This window comes from Lampris incognitus, chromosome 2 (assembly GCF_029633865.1).
Source record: "Lampris incognitus isolate fLamInc1 chromosome 2, fLamInc1.hap2, whole genome shotgun sequence".
NCBI classification, from domain to species: domain Eukaryota; kingdom Metazoa; phylum Chordata; class Actinopteri; order Lampriformes; family Lampridae; genus Lampris; species Lampris incognitus.
The window spans coordinates 18,451,491-18,470,005 of record NC_079212.1 but is presented as its reverse complement, the minus strand read 5'-3'; the positions used below and the strand labels follow the sequence as shown (position 1 = coordinate 18,470,005).

At 42.2% G+C, this 18,515-nt stretch overlaps 1 protein-coding gene across 2 annotated transcripts; it reads left to right on the top strand.

The window, feature by feature from the left end:
- The first annotated feature begins 10,368 nt into the window (after positions 1-10,368).
- Positions 10,369-17,568, top strand: pcbp2 (poly(rC) binding protein 2). 2 transcript variants are annotated; one of them, XM_056298627.1, is made up of 13 exons: positions 10,369-10,506; positions 11,936-12,066; positions 12,241-12,264; positions 12,350-12,382; positions 12,616-12,732; positions 12,835-12,966; positions 13,206-13,334; positions 13,429-13,503; positions 13,810-13,851; positions 15,146-15,218; positions 15,314-15,369; positions 15,620-15,789; positions 16,368-17,568. In XM_056298627.1, the coding sequence occupies exons 2-13, from the start codon at positions 11,998-12,000 to the stop codon at positions 16,402-16,404; spliced, it is 957 nt and encodes a 318-aa protein (XP_056154602.1). In that variant the 5' UTR covers positions 10,369-10,506; positions 11,936-11,997; the 3' UTR covers positions 16,405-17,568. The 2 variants fall into 2 exon arrangements, with proteins under 2 accessions (XP_056154602.1, XP_056154595.1); XM_056298620.1 differs by having other exon boundaries at positions 13,810-13,869.
- Positions 17,569-18,515: the final 947 nt, after the last annotated feature.

Genomic DNA, 18,515 nt, shown 5'->3' with positions numbered 1-18,515 from the left:
CACCATTAGGAGGTGCTAAGTGAAAGATGCCAGGGGAGTACAAGAGAAACTCAATATATCTACTACTCCTACTACTACTACTACTACTACTACTACTACTACTACTACTACTACTTTCGGCTGCTCCTGTTAGGGGTCGCCACAGCGGATCATCCGTTTCCATCTCTTCCTGTCCTCTGCATCTTCCTCTGTCACACCAGCCACCTGCATGTCTTCCTTCACCACATCCATAAACCTCCTCTTTGGCCTTCCTCTTTTCCTCTTCCCTAACAGCTCCATATTCAGCATCCTTCTCCCAATATACGCAGCATATCTCCTCCACACATGTCCAAACCATCTCAATCTTGCCTCTCTTGCTTTGTCTCCAAACTGTCCAACCTGAGCTGTCTCTATAATATACTTGTTCCTAATCCTGTCCGTCTTCGTCACTCCTGATGAAAATCTTAGCATCTTCAGCTCTGCCACCTCCAGCTCCACCTCCTGTCTTTTCGTCAGTGCCACTGTCTCCAAACCATATAACATAGCTGGTCTCACAACCATCTTGTAAACCTTCCCTTTAACTCTTGCTGGTACCCTTCTGTCGCAAAGCACTCCTGACACTCTTCTCCACCCACTCCACCCTGCCTGCACTCTCTTCTTCACCTCTCTTCTGCACTCCCCGTTACTTTGGACAGTTGACCCCGAGTGTATTTAAACTCATATGCCTTCGTCACCTCTACTCCTTGCATTCTCGTCATTCCACTGTCCTCCCTCTCATTCACGCATATGTATTCCATCTTGCTCCTACTGACTTTCATTCCTCTTCTCTCCAGTGCATACCTCCACCTCTCCAGGCTCTCCTCAATCTGCACCCTACTCTCGCTACAGATCGCAATGTCATCCACAAACATCATAGTCCATGGAGACTCCTACCTGATCTCGTCTGTTAACCTGTCCATCACCACTGCAAAGAAAACTCAATATATAAAGAACAATAACTTAATATATTTTGCCGAACTTCAACAAGTTTAAAACATGTAATTCTTATCTCTGTTACATATGCATGTTTGCAAGTGTTGCTTTTTTAACCGAGCATATTTCTGTCCGCTGCGGGATTCAATATGGGTGTACTGCACCACAAGGTGACATGGCTAATCGCTCGAGTAAAGGGGGCCAACCCCCTGGTGACCAGCCAGTGAGTCTTTTTTGTAGGTTACAGTTTCTATTGCAGTCTTTTTGGTGTCCACACCTGCTCAAACTGGTGAGAAAGTGGGAGATGACTGGGAAAATAGAGTCCATGACACCCGACTAAATCTATGAGGTGGATATGAATTGAAGTTGCCTGCAGATTAGGTTTCTGGGCCACCAGGCCACCTCTTAAAAATCAAAACCAACAAATCTAAAAAAAAAACATGCTGATTTTACATTTCAGAAAATTTTATTTTTTCAAAAACAGTTTTACATGTATGTATATTTGTATATTTGTATGTGTACATGTGTATGTATGTATGTATGTATGTATGTATGTATGTATGTATGTATGTATGTATGTATGTATGTATGTATGTATGTATGTATGTATGTATGTATGTATGTATGTATATATAATGATTATTATCTTTTGTATATATTTTTTTCTTGTTTTTTGTCCACCTGTTTGCTTCTCCAAATTAGGGTGCATTTGGGTGGGATGAGGGTTGGTTATTGGTTGGTGGGTTCGGTTTTCATGGGATAAAACTCCTAGGCACGTTTACATTTTGTTCTGCTTGTCTTATAAACCTATGCACAAATGCAATAAAAATATATATTTTTTTAAAAACAGCACTCTGTCACGATGCCATTGTTTGGAAAAACCTGAGTGTATACAGAGATTTACAATAGAGAGGATACAATTTTCTATTTTGGGTGTTGGTGATATTTATATTGTTTTAAAATATGCATGTTCTCTCTTGCACCAGAGCATGTCATGTCACTTAGAGCATCCACAAACAGAGTACAACTTTCAATTTTTTATCATCAGACTTAGTTGGGTGTGCTTTTCGCAAAATGAAACATAGGGGGAAAAAATTAGTTGAAAATCAGGGGCGAAAATCTGATATCAACTTTGGAGGGGACAATTACGTGAAATTTTCTCAAGCACAATTCCTGAGGGGGACACCAAAAGTAGTGCTGTAACCAGGGGCGAAATATTGGGGGTGGGGGGGATATATCATATTTTTCCCAGGATGGGGGGGGTCGTGCCCCCCCGTCCCTCCCCCCGGTATTTCCGCCCATGTATTCAACGCAATCCTCTGACAAACCTGTAACTGACCAGCTGTACTAAGAAGTCTTTACCTTGTCCAATAATTATTCCCGTATCATGTAAAACCAGCACAGCTAGTATTTGACATACACATCCCCCACCAGCTGTGAGGCAGTGACACAAACATTCAGTCTCAAAACGACAAAGCTTTGCCATATTCTGACCTCAGAATAACAGTACATACTCTATATATGAGCCGCCATTAAACCGCCACACCATTTTCAAGCTGCATCTGCAACGTGTTCCCAGAACTCCGTAAACACATAGACTGGAGGGAATGTGCCCGCTGGCCTGCATAACTGGGTTCCTCCTGTGGAGGCTTTGGCATTAACGTGCAGACTGCTCCTCATGCCCGTGCCCCCAAGATGTCACGCCAATTATTTGTCTCAGTGGGAGCAACCTATTTGTGGAGGACCTTCTTAAAATAAGAGAGGCCGGCGACACCCCCTTCTGCAGCCTATCTGGCTCCTGAGTGGACAGTTTACGCAGGCACATGTCACCTCTCGCTGTGACCTTGCAGGGCCATCTAACTGTGGGCGCGGAAAGGTAGTGACGCGGTAGCCACCGTAAAAACCGCAATCTCCTCGCTCTCCTCGCACACCCGCGGAGATAATTCAGTCACACTTGTGTGCATCTCTGCATCTCCATTTTAGGCAGCAGATTTTCATGGCTTGCCCAAGGCTCTGTCAAACATTAATTCCAACCTTTTTGTCTGTCACTGTTGTTGCTGCACAAAACACACATTGCAAGGATGTGCGAACACACACACACACACACACACACACACACACACACACACACACACACACACACACACACACACATTTTATCTTACTTTCAGATTTTCCCCTACTATAGGGAGACAGTTGTCCCCAGCGTAACTACTGTATTGTAACGTGCACGAATAAGTAGACACGTTAGCCCTTGACTAACGCGTCGGACCCTTTAGTCGACTGGTTAACGTTGTCGCCCGCGGTGTGGGAGACGCGGGTTCGCGTCCCGGCTGAGGCGCTTCCCGGGCTGCCCCCCCTAATTCGCTGCAGTATCAAGGGGCGTCCGGGTAGCGTAGCGGTCTATTCCGTTACCTACAACACGGGGATCGCTGATCGAATCCCCGCGTTACCTCCAGCTCGCTCGGGCGTCCCTACAGACACAATTGGTCGTGTCTGCAGGTGGGAAGCCGGGTCTGGGTATGTATCCTGGTCGTTGCACTAGCGCCTCATCTGGTCGGTCGGGGCGCCTGTTCGGGGGGGGGGGTGTCGCATAATCGTCCCACATGCTACGTAACCCCTGGTGAAACTCCTTACTGTCAGGTGAAAAGAAGCGGCTGGCGACTCCACATGTATCAGAGGAGGCATGGGGGGCTGAAGCAGCGACCGGGATGGCTCGGAAGAGTCGGGTAATTGGCCGGGTACAATTGGGGAGAAAAAAAATAGGGGGGGGGACTACTGTATCAAACAACATGAGACTGCTGGTAATTCATGCCACAGATTTATCCTCGGTGCCTTTTTAATTCTGTTGTATTTCAAATACCTGTTCAAAAAGAAATCTTATTCGACGATAAGCTGGATAAACGGTGACTTCTCTCTCTCTGACTCTGAGTATCCACCAGGTTCTATGCGCTAATTCAGCTCATTTACTTTAATATGCGTGTCAAATCTGTGTGCAGGACAGCATACATTGGATTTCGCCTGTTCAATCACGACAAACAATGGCGAGTTTTTTTCGGCGTACAAAATTGCAATGGCGTCACGTGCATCGAAGACGTATAGCTTCGCCGTGCTTGCATCTGGCCAGCCTTGCCACCATAACTCCCCCCATATCCAGGGGCACAAAGGCATCTCTGGATGCTGAGCAGGAGCACCCAGAGATGACACAACACCCTGAATACTAAGCACGCCGGCGAAGACGCGTCACGTTGGGCAGAAAACAGCAGGACGCCAGGGGCACCTGACAAGAGGACGCTGGTACGTGGGCGAGGGACATTTCATCACACAGTCCATGGACAGTAATCAGTGACCAGTGACTGGTGGAGGAGAGAGGGACGGGGGGGAGCGAGGGAGCGAGCCAGTTGGCATGTCAGATAGAGGCACTGAAGGAGAAAAATGGGGAGATGAGGGGTGTAGCGGGGGGTAAGACAGAGGAGAGGGGGGAGCGTGCGAAAGAGCCCGTGTTGTCGGGAGAAAGGCAGAGCTGGAAGTGTGCAGGTGATTATATGATCAACCGGTCGACAGGAGGAGACGCGCATTCAAAAAGGAGGGAGCCCCGTGTGTCGCTGCTCCGCTCTCTTGTATGATCTGGCTTTCAGTGGTTGCTCTCCGGTTCAACGAGACAGGCACTTTAACTTAATTAAAGTGCCCTTTGTTATTAATTGAAAAACAACAAAACAAAAACAAAAACAGTTCTCATTCTTTGAGGGAGGTATTTCCATTTCTTTCTAGCTACAGTGGTGACGGAGGCTGGGTGACAGCCAGCATCCTCCTTGTGGAGCTCGTGCTCACTTCACATGCAAAGGAATAACACGTTGCATGCTTAAAACGAACACTAAGCCGCTACTTCCTTCAGCTTGTCTGTCTCTGCTTTGGTGGTTTGGGTCACGTCAAGTGAGTAATGGGTCTCTTTTTTCCCCCCAATAGCACCAGTCTTAAAATCCTGGCACCACACAGCCGGCACCACAGATGGCATCATGGACCGAGCTCCAACATCTACTGCCTAAGCAAAAGAGCACATATTGGGGGGGGGGGTTGGAGAATAGCAGAGGTTGATTCCTACTAGCTTGGAGGCAGTTCATCCAATCCAGCAGGATTTTTTGATACAAAGAATTGAACCAGCCAGGGTTTTTGTGCCATGCATGTAAGCAGTGGTGCCTAACTTTGGATTGTACTCCTGCACCAACGGAGCACACCAATTAATTGTGCAATAACACGTTTATGTGCATCCCCCCCCCTTTTTTTCTCCCCAATTGCACCCAGCCAACTACCCCACTCTTCTGAGCCGTCCCTGGTCGCTGCTCCACCCCCTCTGCCGATCCGGGGAGGGCTGCAGACTACCACATGCCTCCTCCCGTACATGTAGAGTCGCCAGCTGCTTCTTTTCACCTGACAGCGAGGGGTTTCACCAGGGGTTACGTAGCACGTGGGAAGCTCACGCTATTCCCCCCAGTCCCCCCTCCAGAGGGAGCGCTAGTGCAGCGACCAGGACACATACCCACATCCGGGTTCTCACCCGCAGACACGGACACGTGTGTCTGTAGGGACGCCTAACCAAGCCGGAGGTAACACGGGGGTTCGAACTGGCGATCCCCGTGTTGGCAGGCAACGGAATAGACCGCCACGCCACCCGGGCGCCTCTATGTGCAATTTAAGTACAGAATCTGGGCAGTGTTATTTATCACTCATCATTTACCACTGTCCTATTCTCATCCACTGTTGATACCATTTACATACGTACCTCATGCCTTACACTAACCGTGATCACGGCCTACTTATAGCACCCTTCTGTAACCTACAAAAAGACTCGGCCAGCGAGTCTTTTTGTAGGTTATACTTCTATCATAATACACCTTGAATACTATTCATACTTGATTCGGCACTCATACCATACCTCATTTCTGGTCGTGTCTTTATTTTTTTTCATAATTATTGCATTTAGTATTTACTTTTATGCATGTATAGTATATACGTAACTGGGAGCAATGCACCAAATTCCTCGTACGCAAACATACTTGGTGAATAAAACTGACTCTATACACAAGGCTACATTTATACTGTACCTGTTTTAAATTAATAAAGGTTAACCAAGAGCTTATTTTGGGGTCATCGAAGTTGTAGCAAGGACAGTGGCATAGTGATTAACAGCGGTGTTGCTGTTCTGGTATCCATCCATTATCCAAGCCGCTTGGGGTCGCGGGATGCTGGAGCCTATCTCAGAAGTCACTGGGCGGCAGATGGGGAGACACCCTGGACAGGCTGCCAGTCCATCACAGGGCCCACACAACCACACACACACACACACACACACACACACACACACACACACACACACACACACACACACACACACACACACACACACATATTCACACCTAGGGACAATTGAGTATTGCTGAGTCACCTGACCTACATGTCTTTGGACTGTGGGAGGAAACCGGAGCACCCGGAGGAAACCCACACAGACAGGGGGAGAACATGCAAACTCCACACAGAGGATGACCTGGGATGACCCCCAAGGTTCGAACCCACAACCTTCTTACTGTGAGGCATCCGCTCTAACCACTACGCCACTGTGCCACCCCCTGTTCTGGTATGCTCCAGACTAACAAGCATGTGCTGAGTGAGGTCAGGAAGAGAGCGCCATCAACTACACCAACTAAATGTGATACGGGCAAACAATTTGATTTTATCTCACCGTCCCGTGTCCCTGGCCTGCACAGTGTTCATCGTGTGGAGAACCACGGCTATAATGTCACTGCTGCAGCACAATACTGTATTTTGCTGCGTTAAGGTTATAGCGCTAGTTCTAAGAGGGATTTCACTGCAATCAGAATTTGATTACAATATTTTTCCAAACAAACACTTGCAGACAATTAAGGTCCTTAATTATCCCATCAATCATGTGACAAAAACAACAGCCTCACAGAAAACAAAGCAATCCATCACGGAGAGGAAACTCATCTATCGCGGACTGAATGAGCAATCCCAATAATAAAGCCGAAGTGGGTTATTTTCAGGTCAGTAGGTGAATTATTGAACTTCTCATTTTAGGCAGCTTGACACCAGTTGTATCAGCAACTACACTTTTAAACTAGAAGGACCCTCACCAGCAAAATCCAATGAACATGTCCTCAGGATATGTTTGGCTACTGAACATTGTTGTTTAGAGCTCAGAGGTACATAGATAGCGCCATAGTTATATTGATAAAGCAATTCAGTTTATATTGGAGATGACATTAAAGGCACTACTAGCAAGAGGAACCATGCTGAGAAGACCTGATCTACAGCTTTCCTCTCTGATCCAGGTCGCAGGAAGGAGAGTCTGGGTTTGACCAATTGTCCATTTTCTGGCATTGAAAACATCTTCAGGTACACACAGAAGTTTTCGTAGTGCTCAGAGGCCTCCGTGAAGTCTTGAGTCAGAGTCCACACCAGTTGCATTGTGTTCAGCGGTGCTGGAGGTTGGAGCTTGAAAGAGTTTCTGTCTCATCTTACACCCTGCCTTTACTTCAGCCAAGGGAAAAGGAAGAGATAGACAGTGGCTGAGAAAATTAGTTTAATTGTGTCCGTTTCAGACAAAGCGACTCGATAGAGAAGCTCGATGTTCACCTGCATCATGCATGCTGGAAATGCCCTCACTCCAGCCAGTATAGTAGCATCAGTTCAAGGATGCAAAGGGATTATAAACTGTGTGTGTGTGTGTGTGTGTGTGTGTGTGTCTGTGTGTGTCTGTGCATGTGTGTGTGTGTGCGTGCTGTGTATGCACATCTGCACCTTTTTTGTGCTTGCATGTAAGGGTTGTGCACATATGTACATATGTACATGCTTTTTGTTTAAAGAGCTTTCTTATTAATCTCTTTCCATATCATTTACCATTGTTGACCAGTAATCAACACACATTTCAATAGCTGGGCTTCTGTTTATTGAATCCAATTTGATACCAGAAACATCAGAAACTAGTCGAGACATTTGAGATTATAAGCATCTGTGGTCATGAGGCTAACCTCCGCACTCTTTATTGACACCCTAGACACGATTCTCCAGCTGTTTGAAATTCACATGAGAGAATACTGATTACGTAGATTTCTCTCTAACCATATAATTTATTTTGTTCTGTACCTGTAACTAAGTTGAAATGTGTTTTGCTATTTAGTCCACACCTGTCAATATCTAATTAGTTCTGCTTGGCCTACTGGAAATTTGTGCATCATAGGCATAGGCAGAGTTTGGTTTTTTTTGGTCCAGTGTAAATGCGAGGTTATGAGAAATCAGCCTACCAAACTGGGATTAAGATGTTTTTTGGGATGCTTCTGGAAAGAACACACAGTATTAAGAAAAGCTAATGTTGCTAAACAGTAGGCAGTCAAGCTCTGATTCAAAACAAAGACCACTCACAGGGTATTTGTGCCATCTGTTGGCCTTACATTAAAGTGCAGTGGGGACATCTGCATCTTCTCCTTAGTCAAGATCTGAACAGATATTTCCCATTGATCTGGTATAAAAATATATGGATATCCAACCATTATGTTTACCCCTTATCCTGGTGGGGGTCATGCTGGACCCTATCCCAGCATGCATTGAGTGCAATGCAGGATCAACCCCTGGACAATCCATCCATCCATTATTCGAACCACTCCTCTTGCTCTCATGGTCACAGAGATGCTGGAGCCTATCCCAGCAGCCATTGGGCAGCAGGTTTGGAGACACCCTGGACAGGTCACCAAGCCCCCCACCCACACACACACACACACACACGCACACACACACACACAACATGCAAACTCCACACAGAGGGATGACCCAGGACAACCCCCAAGGTTGGACTACCCCGGGGCTCAAACCCAGTACCTTCTTGCTGTGAGGCGACTGCGCTAACCACAATCCATCGATGAAAATATATATTTTTTTCAAAACATTAAAACATTGAATATGATATTATGCATTTTATATGTTATGTGTTTATATATGAAAAATTAGATAAGATAAAGCATATTTATATTTTCATTATTATAATAAAATAAAAGGCACCTGCTATACATGTTCACCACATCACCTGTAAGTGCTATCACACTTTCTTATTTCAATACTGGTCATTATAATAATAACCTTTTAGTTTGTAAATGGTGATATCCAAACAAAACAGACCCTGGACCTTGATCTCCTGGAATGAGGTTTGATGACACACTTATAATTCAACATACATAGTCTTTTACACATACATTTTTAATTAGCAATGAAAGAAATCTGTCAAAAAAACTACAAAGATATTATCCCTGTAACAGCTTGACATCAAGATGAATATGTAACATTAATAGTGTATTCAGTTTGTGGTACTGAGGATGATTCTACAGTATCAACCATCCATTCTTTAGTTGTGTTCACACTTCTAGATGGATTTGTAATGTACCTTGGTATGAAGCTTGGTTGAGCTTTTGATTTTACAAATTTTTATGACTTCTTATATTATAAAAACTCATAGACTGCTCGCCAATATATTGTAAATTTGTTTATTTTACCTGGTATATTCTATATTCATAAAGTGAAATTTCTAAAAAAAAAACTTCTGGATATTCATGTCAGATGTAAACTCTTTTGTGTCACTTGTGCATGCTGGGTCCAGAAAAGCAGGCAAATTACTTTTCGAAACTTGGTTTAATGGTATATCATTATTACATTTTGTTTTTTGTACTGCTTGTTTGCATGTGTGGTGTACATTATGCACATGTGTATATGGTATGTGGTAACACCTGTGTAAACGTATCTAACTGTATGGAACTTGTATTCTGTTGCGATGAGCTTATATTTTGATGTACACGCTGAGGCTATGATTTTCCTCAAGTAAGACGATAAAGAATCTATCTGTGTATCTATTTACGTATCTAGCTCTCCATTCAACAAGCTTTAACCTTATTTGAACTTTAAAGATACAGTACTTAATTCAAATGAAAGGGTCGCCCAAAAACAGGGCCTACCAAAATACAAAACCGGCCATCCCTCCCAGTTTGATTGACTGGTTTCTTAATACAAGGACTGACACTAAACGACATCTAAATGTATAGTTTTAGTTTTCCGATGCTGTACGTTTTGTTTACATCGGCAAATGTTTGAAAGAACTCGGAGAAAAACAGGCTCATATTTTCAGTGACAAACATTCGAGAGAGACAAAATTTTTATTTCAATCTATAACTCGCACTCGTCAGTTATTTAGCCTATGTCGATATAACTCAATTTAGTATGGTCAAATAAAATCGAGAGATTGGGTCTTCTAACCATCGTGATTAAAAAGAGGCTTGGCGAAGGGGGCGGGGCTGACCCGCAGAGGGAGGACCGGTTCAAAGTTGAAAGTTGGACCAAATTTGTCTTTTGTGCTTTAAGGCAGAAGAGTGGAGCCCGATCGAGCCGCAGTGTCTCTTCCCTCTTCCCCGAATCCTCTTAAAACTCCCTCCCGAACCTCTCCCCTTCCACCCTTGCCACCCTTACCCTCCCCCGAACACATTTCAAGGGACGGTTCGGGTAAGACAGCCCAAACTGGGCCTTTAATTTCTTTTTAAGTGAAGGACGGGGTTAACGGTGCGCTTCAGTCATCGTATTTAGGCCTTGGCTATGGGGGATCAGGCTATTTCCTGGGGTGAATCCACCAGGCCGCAGCTTCGAACTAACGGGCTATTTTCTGGATCAGATAACGTTGTAAGTAGCGTTAGCCGGCTAACGTAAGTAACGTTAGCTAGTTAACGCTAGCCATGTGTGGGCAAATGCCGACTATTACTTCAGCTGGTTGGTTAGTGAACTAACCAGCTAATTGAATTTAGTTGATTGGATATCAAAACTGGGTTGATCGTGTTTAGTTATGTGGTAAGATTGTAAATATTTCGGAAAGTGAAGTTTCGACGTAGCATAGCTAGCCTAGCTAACCAGTCTTTGTATCAATGGGGAGGCTAGCAGATATGTAGCCTACGGTCCGGGACATGGTTTTTTCCCCGACGTTGTCCTGCAAGTTTTCTTTAATGAGAGATGACACCAGAAAACAGTTTCATGTCGTATATATTAATAGTTTGCATATCTCTTATTGGAACGCCCCAAGCTTTGCCCTAAATGCTGTTTTAATTTTGGGGAGTAGCTCGGGTCACACTCACATTGCGTTTCGGTGTGCCAATGTGAAGTCGTTGTCATTTTGGCTTAGTTATAAATAGATTTGAGTTCTTTATTCAGAATAAAGGGCTCGCTTTGGTTAAAGCTTCGTCCCCTCTGCTATCCATGCACTCGACAAGCACATCAACCCCCTTCCCTCCCTCCCTCAGTGATTAACCAACACAGCATTATGTCTCTTGTCGTGTCAATGTCTTTGTCACATGTGTCCAGTATAATGTCTGATTTACTGATACATCTCAGTTGGTATGTCTTTGTCATATGTGGACAGTGTAATGTCTGATTTACTGTGTTATGTTTCTGTTAATATGTTTTACTGTAGTATAGTGCTATGCATGATTTACTATGTTGTATATCTGTTGGATCATATCACTGTAGTACAGTGAAACGTCTGACTGACTGGGTTATGTGTCTCTTGATCTGTATGTACTCGCACCAGTAGTGAAACTATTTCCTATCTGAGTACAATTATCTATCTATATATCTATATCGCAGCTCATTGTTTTAACCTACCTATTGGTATGGAAGCGCTAGTGGAAATCCCACTGCCTGTAAAAGACGAAATACTTAGTTGTGTGTTGACTGACAAGTTATTTGGGTTTGGGTTATTCTCTTAACCAGTGGTGAATGAATTAGAGACGGGTAATTTGCCCTTCCATAAGTGAATGTGATATATGGACTGTCATCACTCTGCATTAGAGCTAAGTTTATTCAAGTTGGTCACAAAAAATGTCTGTTGCTGTAGTCGCTATAATAATCCGACACTCGTATAGTTCATTTCTGAATTCTCTTACAGACTTAAAACCTGTGACCAAAGATTCTTCTTGGCTGGTCTAGTTTTTGGATTCTGCTGCAGCTATGGACTCTGGTGTGGTTGAAGGAGGACTTAATGTCACCTTAACTATTAGATTACTCATGCACGGGAAGGTGAGGGAAAAATCTGATGTTTTATAATTGTTGTGGCCATAATACACGCTCCACTCAGTATCAGCAATCTGCTCTGTAGCCATTGTGAGTTTACACATTCCAGATTCACATAGCATATCACAATCATGGGTGCAGCTACAGCTTTATGAAGTGTTTCTATTCCTCTATTTTCAGGAAGTTGGAAGCATCATTGGCAAGGTAAGTTTTTTTATATGCAGGGTAATCCTAAAATTCTTGTCCTGGTTTATTTTGTATTCATTTTGTGTCTATGTTCGCCCAACAGAAAGGAGAGTCTGTTAAGAAAATGAGAGAGGAGGTATGTATTGTCTTGACTTGTGTTACTGAATGGTGCTATCCACCAGTGATTTAAGTGAAGAGATTTCATTATGATATAAATACCAGATGCTCAAACAACTTTACAACAGCTAGATAACCATTTTGAATTGTTAATACCTACATTGTTGTTTGAGACATTTATTCATTGTCATTACTGGATTAAATGTATATTTTTGTTTGTCTGATAATTGTGTTATTCCTTCACCCATGCAGAGTGGTGCCCGAATTAACATCTCAGAGGGGAACTGTCCAGAGAGAATTATCACCTTGGCAGGACCCACAACGGCCATCTTTAAAGCCTTCTCCATGATCATTGAGAAGCTAGAGGAGGTTTGAGCTGTCCCCTACATCTCAGATGAGTGGGTTAGATAAAATACAATGAGTGTGTTGAGTTTTTAGCATCTCAGTCCTCTGTCCTCACGCTCTGTCCAGGACATCAGCAGCTCAATGACAAACAGTACGGCCACCAGCAAACCTCCAGTCACTCTGCGCATTGTTGTGCCTGCTAGCCAGTGCGGCTCACTTATCGGCAAAGGTGGCTGCAAGATCAAGGAAATCAGAGAGGTGTGTCATTTTAACCCTTTTATAAAACCAAAGCCCTCACTCTGAGTCATATAAAACTACAATACTGAACTGTTTCGCAAGTTAAATGATTCAAAATATTTGCTGTAAACAAATTCTTAAAACTAGGGCAAAAATTCAGTGCAAGTGTGTTAATCATGAATAAAACATGTTTGTAATTATTTGCCACCTTAAATTGTTTCATACATTTAGAATGTTTGTGTGTGAACGTCATTATTTAGTCGACAGGAGCTCAGGTACAGGTAGCAGGGGACATGCTGCCCAACTCAACAGAGCGTGCCATCACTATTGCAGGGACCCCACAGTCCATCATCGAGTGTGTCAAACAGATCTGTGTCGTCATGCTCGAGGTAGTAGAGTGAATTTGTATTTATATGTGAAATTTCTTTTCTGGCACCTGTGTCCAGAGTCGTTCTCTAATGGAGTTTTTTTTTTTTTTTTAAGTCTCCTCCAAAGGGAGTGACCATCCCTTATAGACCCAAACCCTCAGGCTCTCCTGTCATCTTTGCAGGTGGTCAGGTAAAGCATGATTGCATTTGTTGCATTTCTGTCTACTTCTGTTATTTTGTTGAGGTAGTTTTATAGTTGTGCATAATGCTGTTACTATATACGCTTAAAAGCCTGTGTTTTTGGGAGGAAATTTCCCAGTCTTTTATTGGAACTTCAGAGCTATTTTTCTGTTATACATAGGTCAACATCATAGTTGCTACTGTGCCAGATGCAGCATTCCTTGGCATTTTTATAGAGGGGCAGAAGTCTGAAGGATATTGGTGGTAACTGAGTAACTCCCTACACACCCACCTGAATGCTCTTTTCTCCTTGCAGGCATATGCTGTCCAAGGACAGCACGCCATTCCACAGCCTGATGTAAGTGAAGGTCCCTCTGTAAGTGATCTCATATATTTACATCCGTCCTGGTCCATCGGTCCATGACACCCTCTGTCAACTTCCATCCTTGCGTCTTGTGTTTTTTTAACCACCCCTTTGCATTTACTTTCCATCAAATAATCTGAAACATTTCTTCCCTTGAAGTCTCAAAAAACGCTTTTTTTAGACTATTGAGTGGTCTTATCGTTCATTTCATAATTTCTCATTATCACAATTATCCCTTATTGAGGGGGAAGAATATCACTAAATTTCAGCTGGAAGCCTTAGTACTTCTGTGCCCTCGAGCAGTTTGGTCTGTTAAAGTAGTGTTAACTGCTGTCCTCCATGGCCATCTGTCAACGCCAGAAACAAGAAAGAAGAATTTCTCCCGTTAGCCAAATCCTTTATCACACAGCTTTGCAGAGAATTCATTATAAAAGATGGGAAAGGTGATAATGGCTGAATTTAGTGTGATATTCTGGACACTATGAACATATTTCCTGATTTGGAATCTGTCACATTACGCTTTCATTCGGATGTAAGTTTTAAAACATTTGATGTGTTTCAAAAATTAGCCTTTTTTTATTATACAGCATCTGTATTACAGCATCTCCAGTGTCATTGGTATGACGTCACAAATGAGAGATTAAATTCTTTTGTTTCTCGCAGTGAAAAATGTCTTTGATCAGTGTTCATAGGTAACTTTTCCACTGCATTAAAACTGAAAATGTAATTTTTCAGTCAAAAATATAATGGGCCTCATTCATCAATCATGTACAAATATGTTCTTACACGCTCATGGAATTTTTAGCCCTGAAATTCATCTCAGGTCAGCGTTGAACCTGGGTAACCATTGAATTTAAACACCAACTGGCTAACTGATATCTTTTCGAGCCTGGGTGATTGCCCATTGCAAGAGGTAGACAATAAATGTTAGAGGGAAGGAATTACAAATAACCATCAGGCTTTGCTTCTGACTGTCAGACAATCTTGAGACCAAAAAAAGATTCCATGGGTGTGCAAGAACAAATTTGTACGTATGAACGATTGATGAATGAAGCCCACTAAATCTACAGATTTCTTTTTGGCAAATCCTCTTTATTTCGGTGCTATAGCCAGAATAGGGTCGGTTATGTGTTCTACTTGTTCTGAGCCTGACTCCAGGTGGCCAAAAAAATAAATCTTCTGTAGCAAGTGAGACAGTGCACTCATGCAGAGCAGCCTGTTGTTGAAAAGGTCCTACTCATGATTTGTCTGTTTTGTTGTTCTCTTTTTGCCTTCTTTCTCATAACAGCTCACCAAACTTCACCAGCTGGCCATGCAGCAGAGTCCCTTTCCCATTGCACCTAGCAATCAGGGCTTCCAGGGTAGGTGGCTTGACTGAAAGCAGGAATTTATCTTTTGTAGATTTGTTAATGGTCTTAACTGGCTCCGGTCTCATAGAGCTTTTCTATTCATGCAGCTGGGATGGATGCTTCTGCACAAACTGGCTCGCATGAGCTGACCATTCCAAATGATGTAAGTCTGAAACAACCGTCTGATTCATTGACCTTTTCTACTTTTTTGCCAGTATTCTACTGTTGTTTACTCTTCTCTTGACACAGAGCAGTGTTGTGTGAATTCCCACTGAGGCAAATTTGTAATTTGTGATATTGGGCTATACAAATAAAATTGACTTGACTTGACTTTATTTTAATTTTAATGACGACAATTTTGCTCAGGGGGGAGTAAAAACGCTGACACTCTTGTCTCTTTTTCCTGCCTTTAGCTGATTGGCTGCATTATTGGCCGTCAGGGCGCGAAGATCAATGAGATTCGTCAGATGTCAGGGGCTCAGATCAAGATTGCCAACCCTGTGGAGGGCTCGACTGACAGACAGGTCACCATCACTGGTTCTGCTGCCAGTGTCAGCCTGGCTGAGTATCTGATCAATGCCCGGTAAGTGACTATGATGGCACAACGTTTCCATCAATGTCCAGTAACATAATGAAAAGTTACAGGAAGTCCCTTTAGCAGTTGGAACTGAGAAGCTGGCTTGTTTTAGTCTGGGTCAGTTTACTTTGATTTGAAACGACAAGTCTAAATGCATAAAGTGTATATTGTCATTTTTAATGTAAGTTTGTTTTCAGTCACACCGGATGATTGGTTGAAACATGTCCGTTTTCATAAGGGATCACTGTTTTTCAGGATGGATGAGGTTTTAAGATGGTTTTAGACAAAACGATATGCAGTTGTGATTATTATTTTATTTTTTTTTGCTCTGTTACTGTGCAATGACTTAAAGTTTGCAATCTTGTAAACATCACCATACTAATCAAAGAAGACCTGATGCATTACCCTCCATCATGGTCTTATTTTTAATGAAAGTGCTAAGGTCATGGAAATTAAATATCAAAAGAATGTTTCCGTGCCCCCAAAAAATGAAAGGAACTCACTATGTTTCATTACCAATGTTTTGACTATTACTTTTTTTTTCCTTCTTTTTTTTTTGTTGCTTTTATTTCTGGCTTCCTTAGGCTCTCCTCTGAAGCTACTGGGTTGGCAGCCAACTGATAAGGAAGATCTTCATCAGCACCTAACGTTACCCACCCCCCTTCCTCCTACTTTTTACCAAGAGGTCCCTTACTGAATTTAATGCAAAAACCAAGTACTCTGAACTCACCGTTTTCTCCTTTCCTTTGGTTCAATACCTACTCAGCTGTAATTACATCATCAATTTATTGGTATTTTATTTATTTATTATGTTTTAAAATTCCCTCTGCTTATAGTTTTTAAAAATATTTTCCTCTGTATTTTTTCCTTTTGCTGTATATCCTTATGAACCTATTGATATAGCTGAACAGTTTTGGAAAAATCTATGAGGCATAAATTGTGTTTTTTATGTCAGATTTTTCTTAGAAAATGTAAAAATGAAGAAAAAAAGACCCAATAACATTATAGACTGTTCTAGCCCTCATTAAAATATCTATTTATTTTTTATTTAATAAGAAACTCCTTGTGCTAGAATTCTCATTTGCCATTTGCTACCTAAAGCAGTACATCCAGAATGAGGCATTATGGGTAATTGAGATACATGGGTGTACGCTTGAAGATTTGGGGGAGGGGGGGTTAATTTAGAAAGTAATTTAAATGCCTCCCTTTTAAAGTGGGAGTCTAAAGGAAAATAATAAGCTGCATTATGTTTCACCTCTAATTTTCTGTGTAATCTTTTTGTCATTCCTGTTTCCATTCGTTTCATTTGTCATCAATCAGGACGTTTAAGCATTGTTGTGTATTGGATTCTGATAGGGTGGGTGGGCCTTGGGTCACCTGGGGCGGGCCTGACTGAGGGGAAAAATATTTTCTTTTCTTTGAAATTACTAAGATGACGATGATGATGATAACATTGAAATGTTTGTTTTAAAATAGAGAAAATATTTTTTTTAACTGCAGGGCTGGGAAATGCTGCAAGGGGCAAATTAAGAGACATATTGGTCTTGATATAAGTATATCGTGCTGAGGTATTAAATTAAGATTAACTTGGAGAATTCTAGAATTAACACTAGTTTCCTGCTATCCTTTTTGCCTGGGTCAGATTTTATTTTTTATTATTCTTTGCAGGATGAAGAAACTCACGTTTTTGTGCACGTTTTCCAACTATTGTAGATTTGGGTGCAATTGAATTGTTGAACATAAATACAGAAATAATTAAAAAAAAAAAGATGTGAAATGCTTAAATTATCCCTGCTCATTAGTGTGTTTATCACCAAATGCTCCTGATGGATAACTTTCATTTACTCCCAAAACAAGCTCAGATTTATTGCTAATCCAAAAGAAACTAGTCGCGCCTCATTGTGGTCAGCAGTCCATCTGTCATGCACAAGTGTAAAAGGCCAAATCTTTTAAGAAAAAAAAAGTGAAACACTGGAATGGTTTTGATTATGCTAAAGTATGCAGAATGTTGTGTTTCTAGTCCTACACCAGTTAATTTTAGGTATACACGTTTCTTCACAGACAAAATCACACACTTCTTTTTTTTAACCAATACATTATTTATTGTTGCTCATTATATTTCGATTTTTGATATAATTCCTATATTACAGGTACAATGTGCAATGCTGTATAAAAACAAAACCTCTAAGTCCAAAGGATACTTATTGTTCTACGAGTACCACCAGAGGGCAGTGTTCTACTTTTGATCCGGCTACATCATAAAGGGAAAGTTCAGGTTTACGCTGGCCTACCCTGTTCACTATGAACCACGAGCCTTTCTGTCCATTTCAAATGCATCCACCACGGTGTTTTTGGTTATTAAGATGGTGAGAGCAGAAGCTCACAGCTGTAGTTAATGCTAGTCGGTGGCACTTAGTGTCAGTTGCTGTGAAAAATCACTTGACACCTCGCGACTGATTACTTGGCTTTGCATTGATTATAAATAGCTACCAAAATGCTACCAACCTCTGCAATGGTTTCCTTGATAAGAAAAACACTGGTAGGAGCACTTTGTAGATGGACTAGAAGGACGGCCAGTCCATTATAAACAACGTAAGCTGTATAAAAACCTGAAGCACATCTCAAAACGCAACGTGTATTAGAAACTGTGGTATGAGGACAAGGAAACGAACATGACTAGTAGCCCATGAGAACCCTAATTATGCATCATGTCTGACGTTTTAGTGAGATTT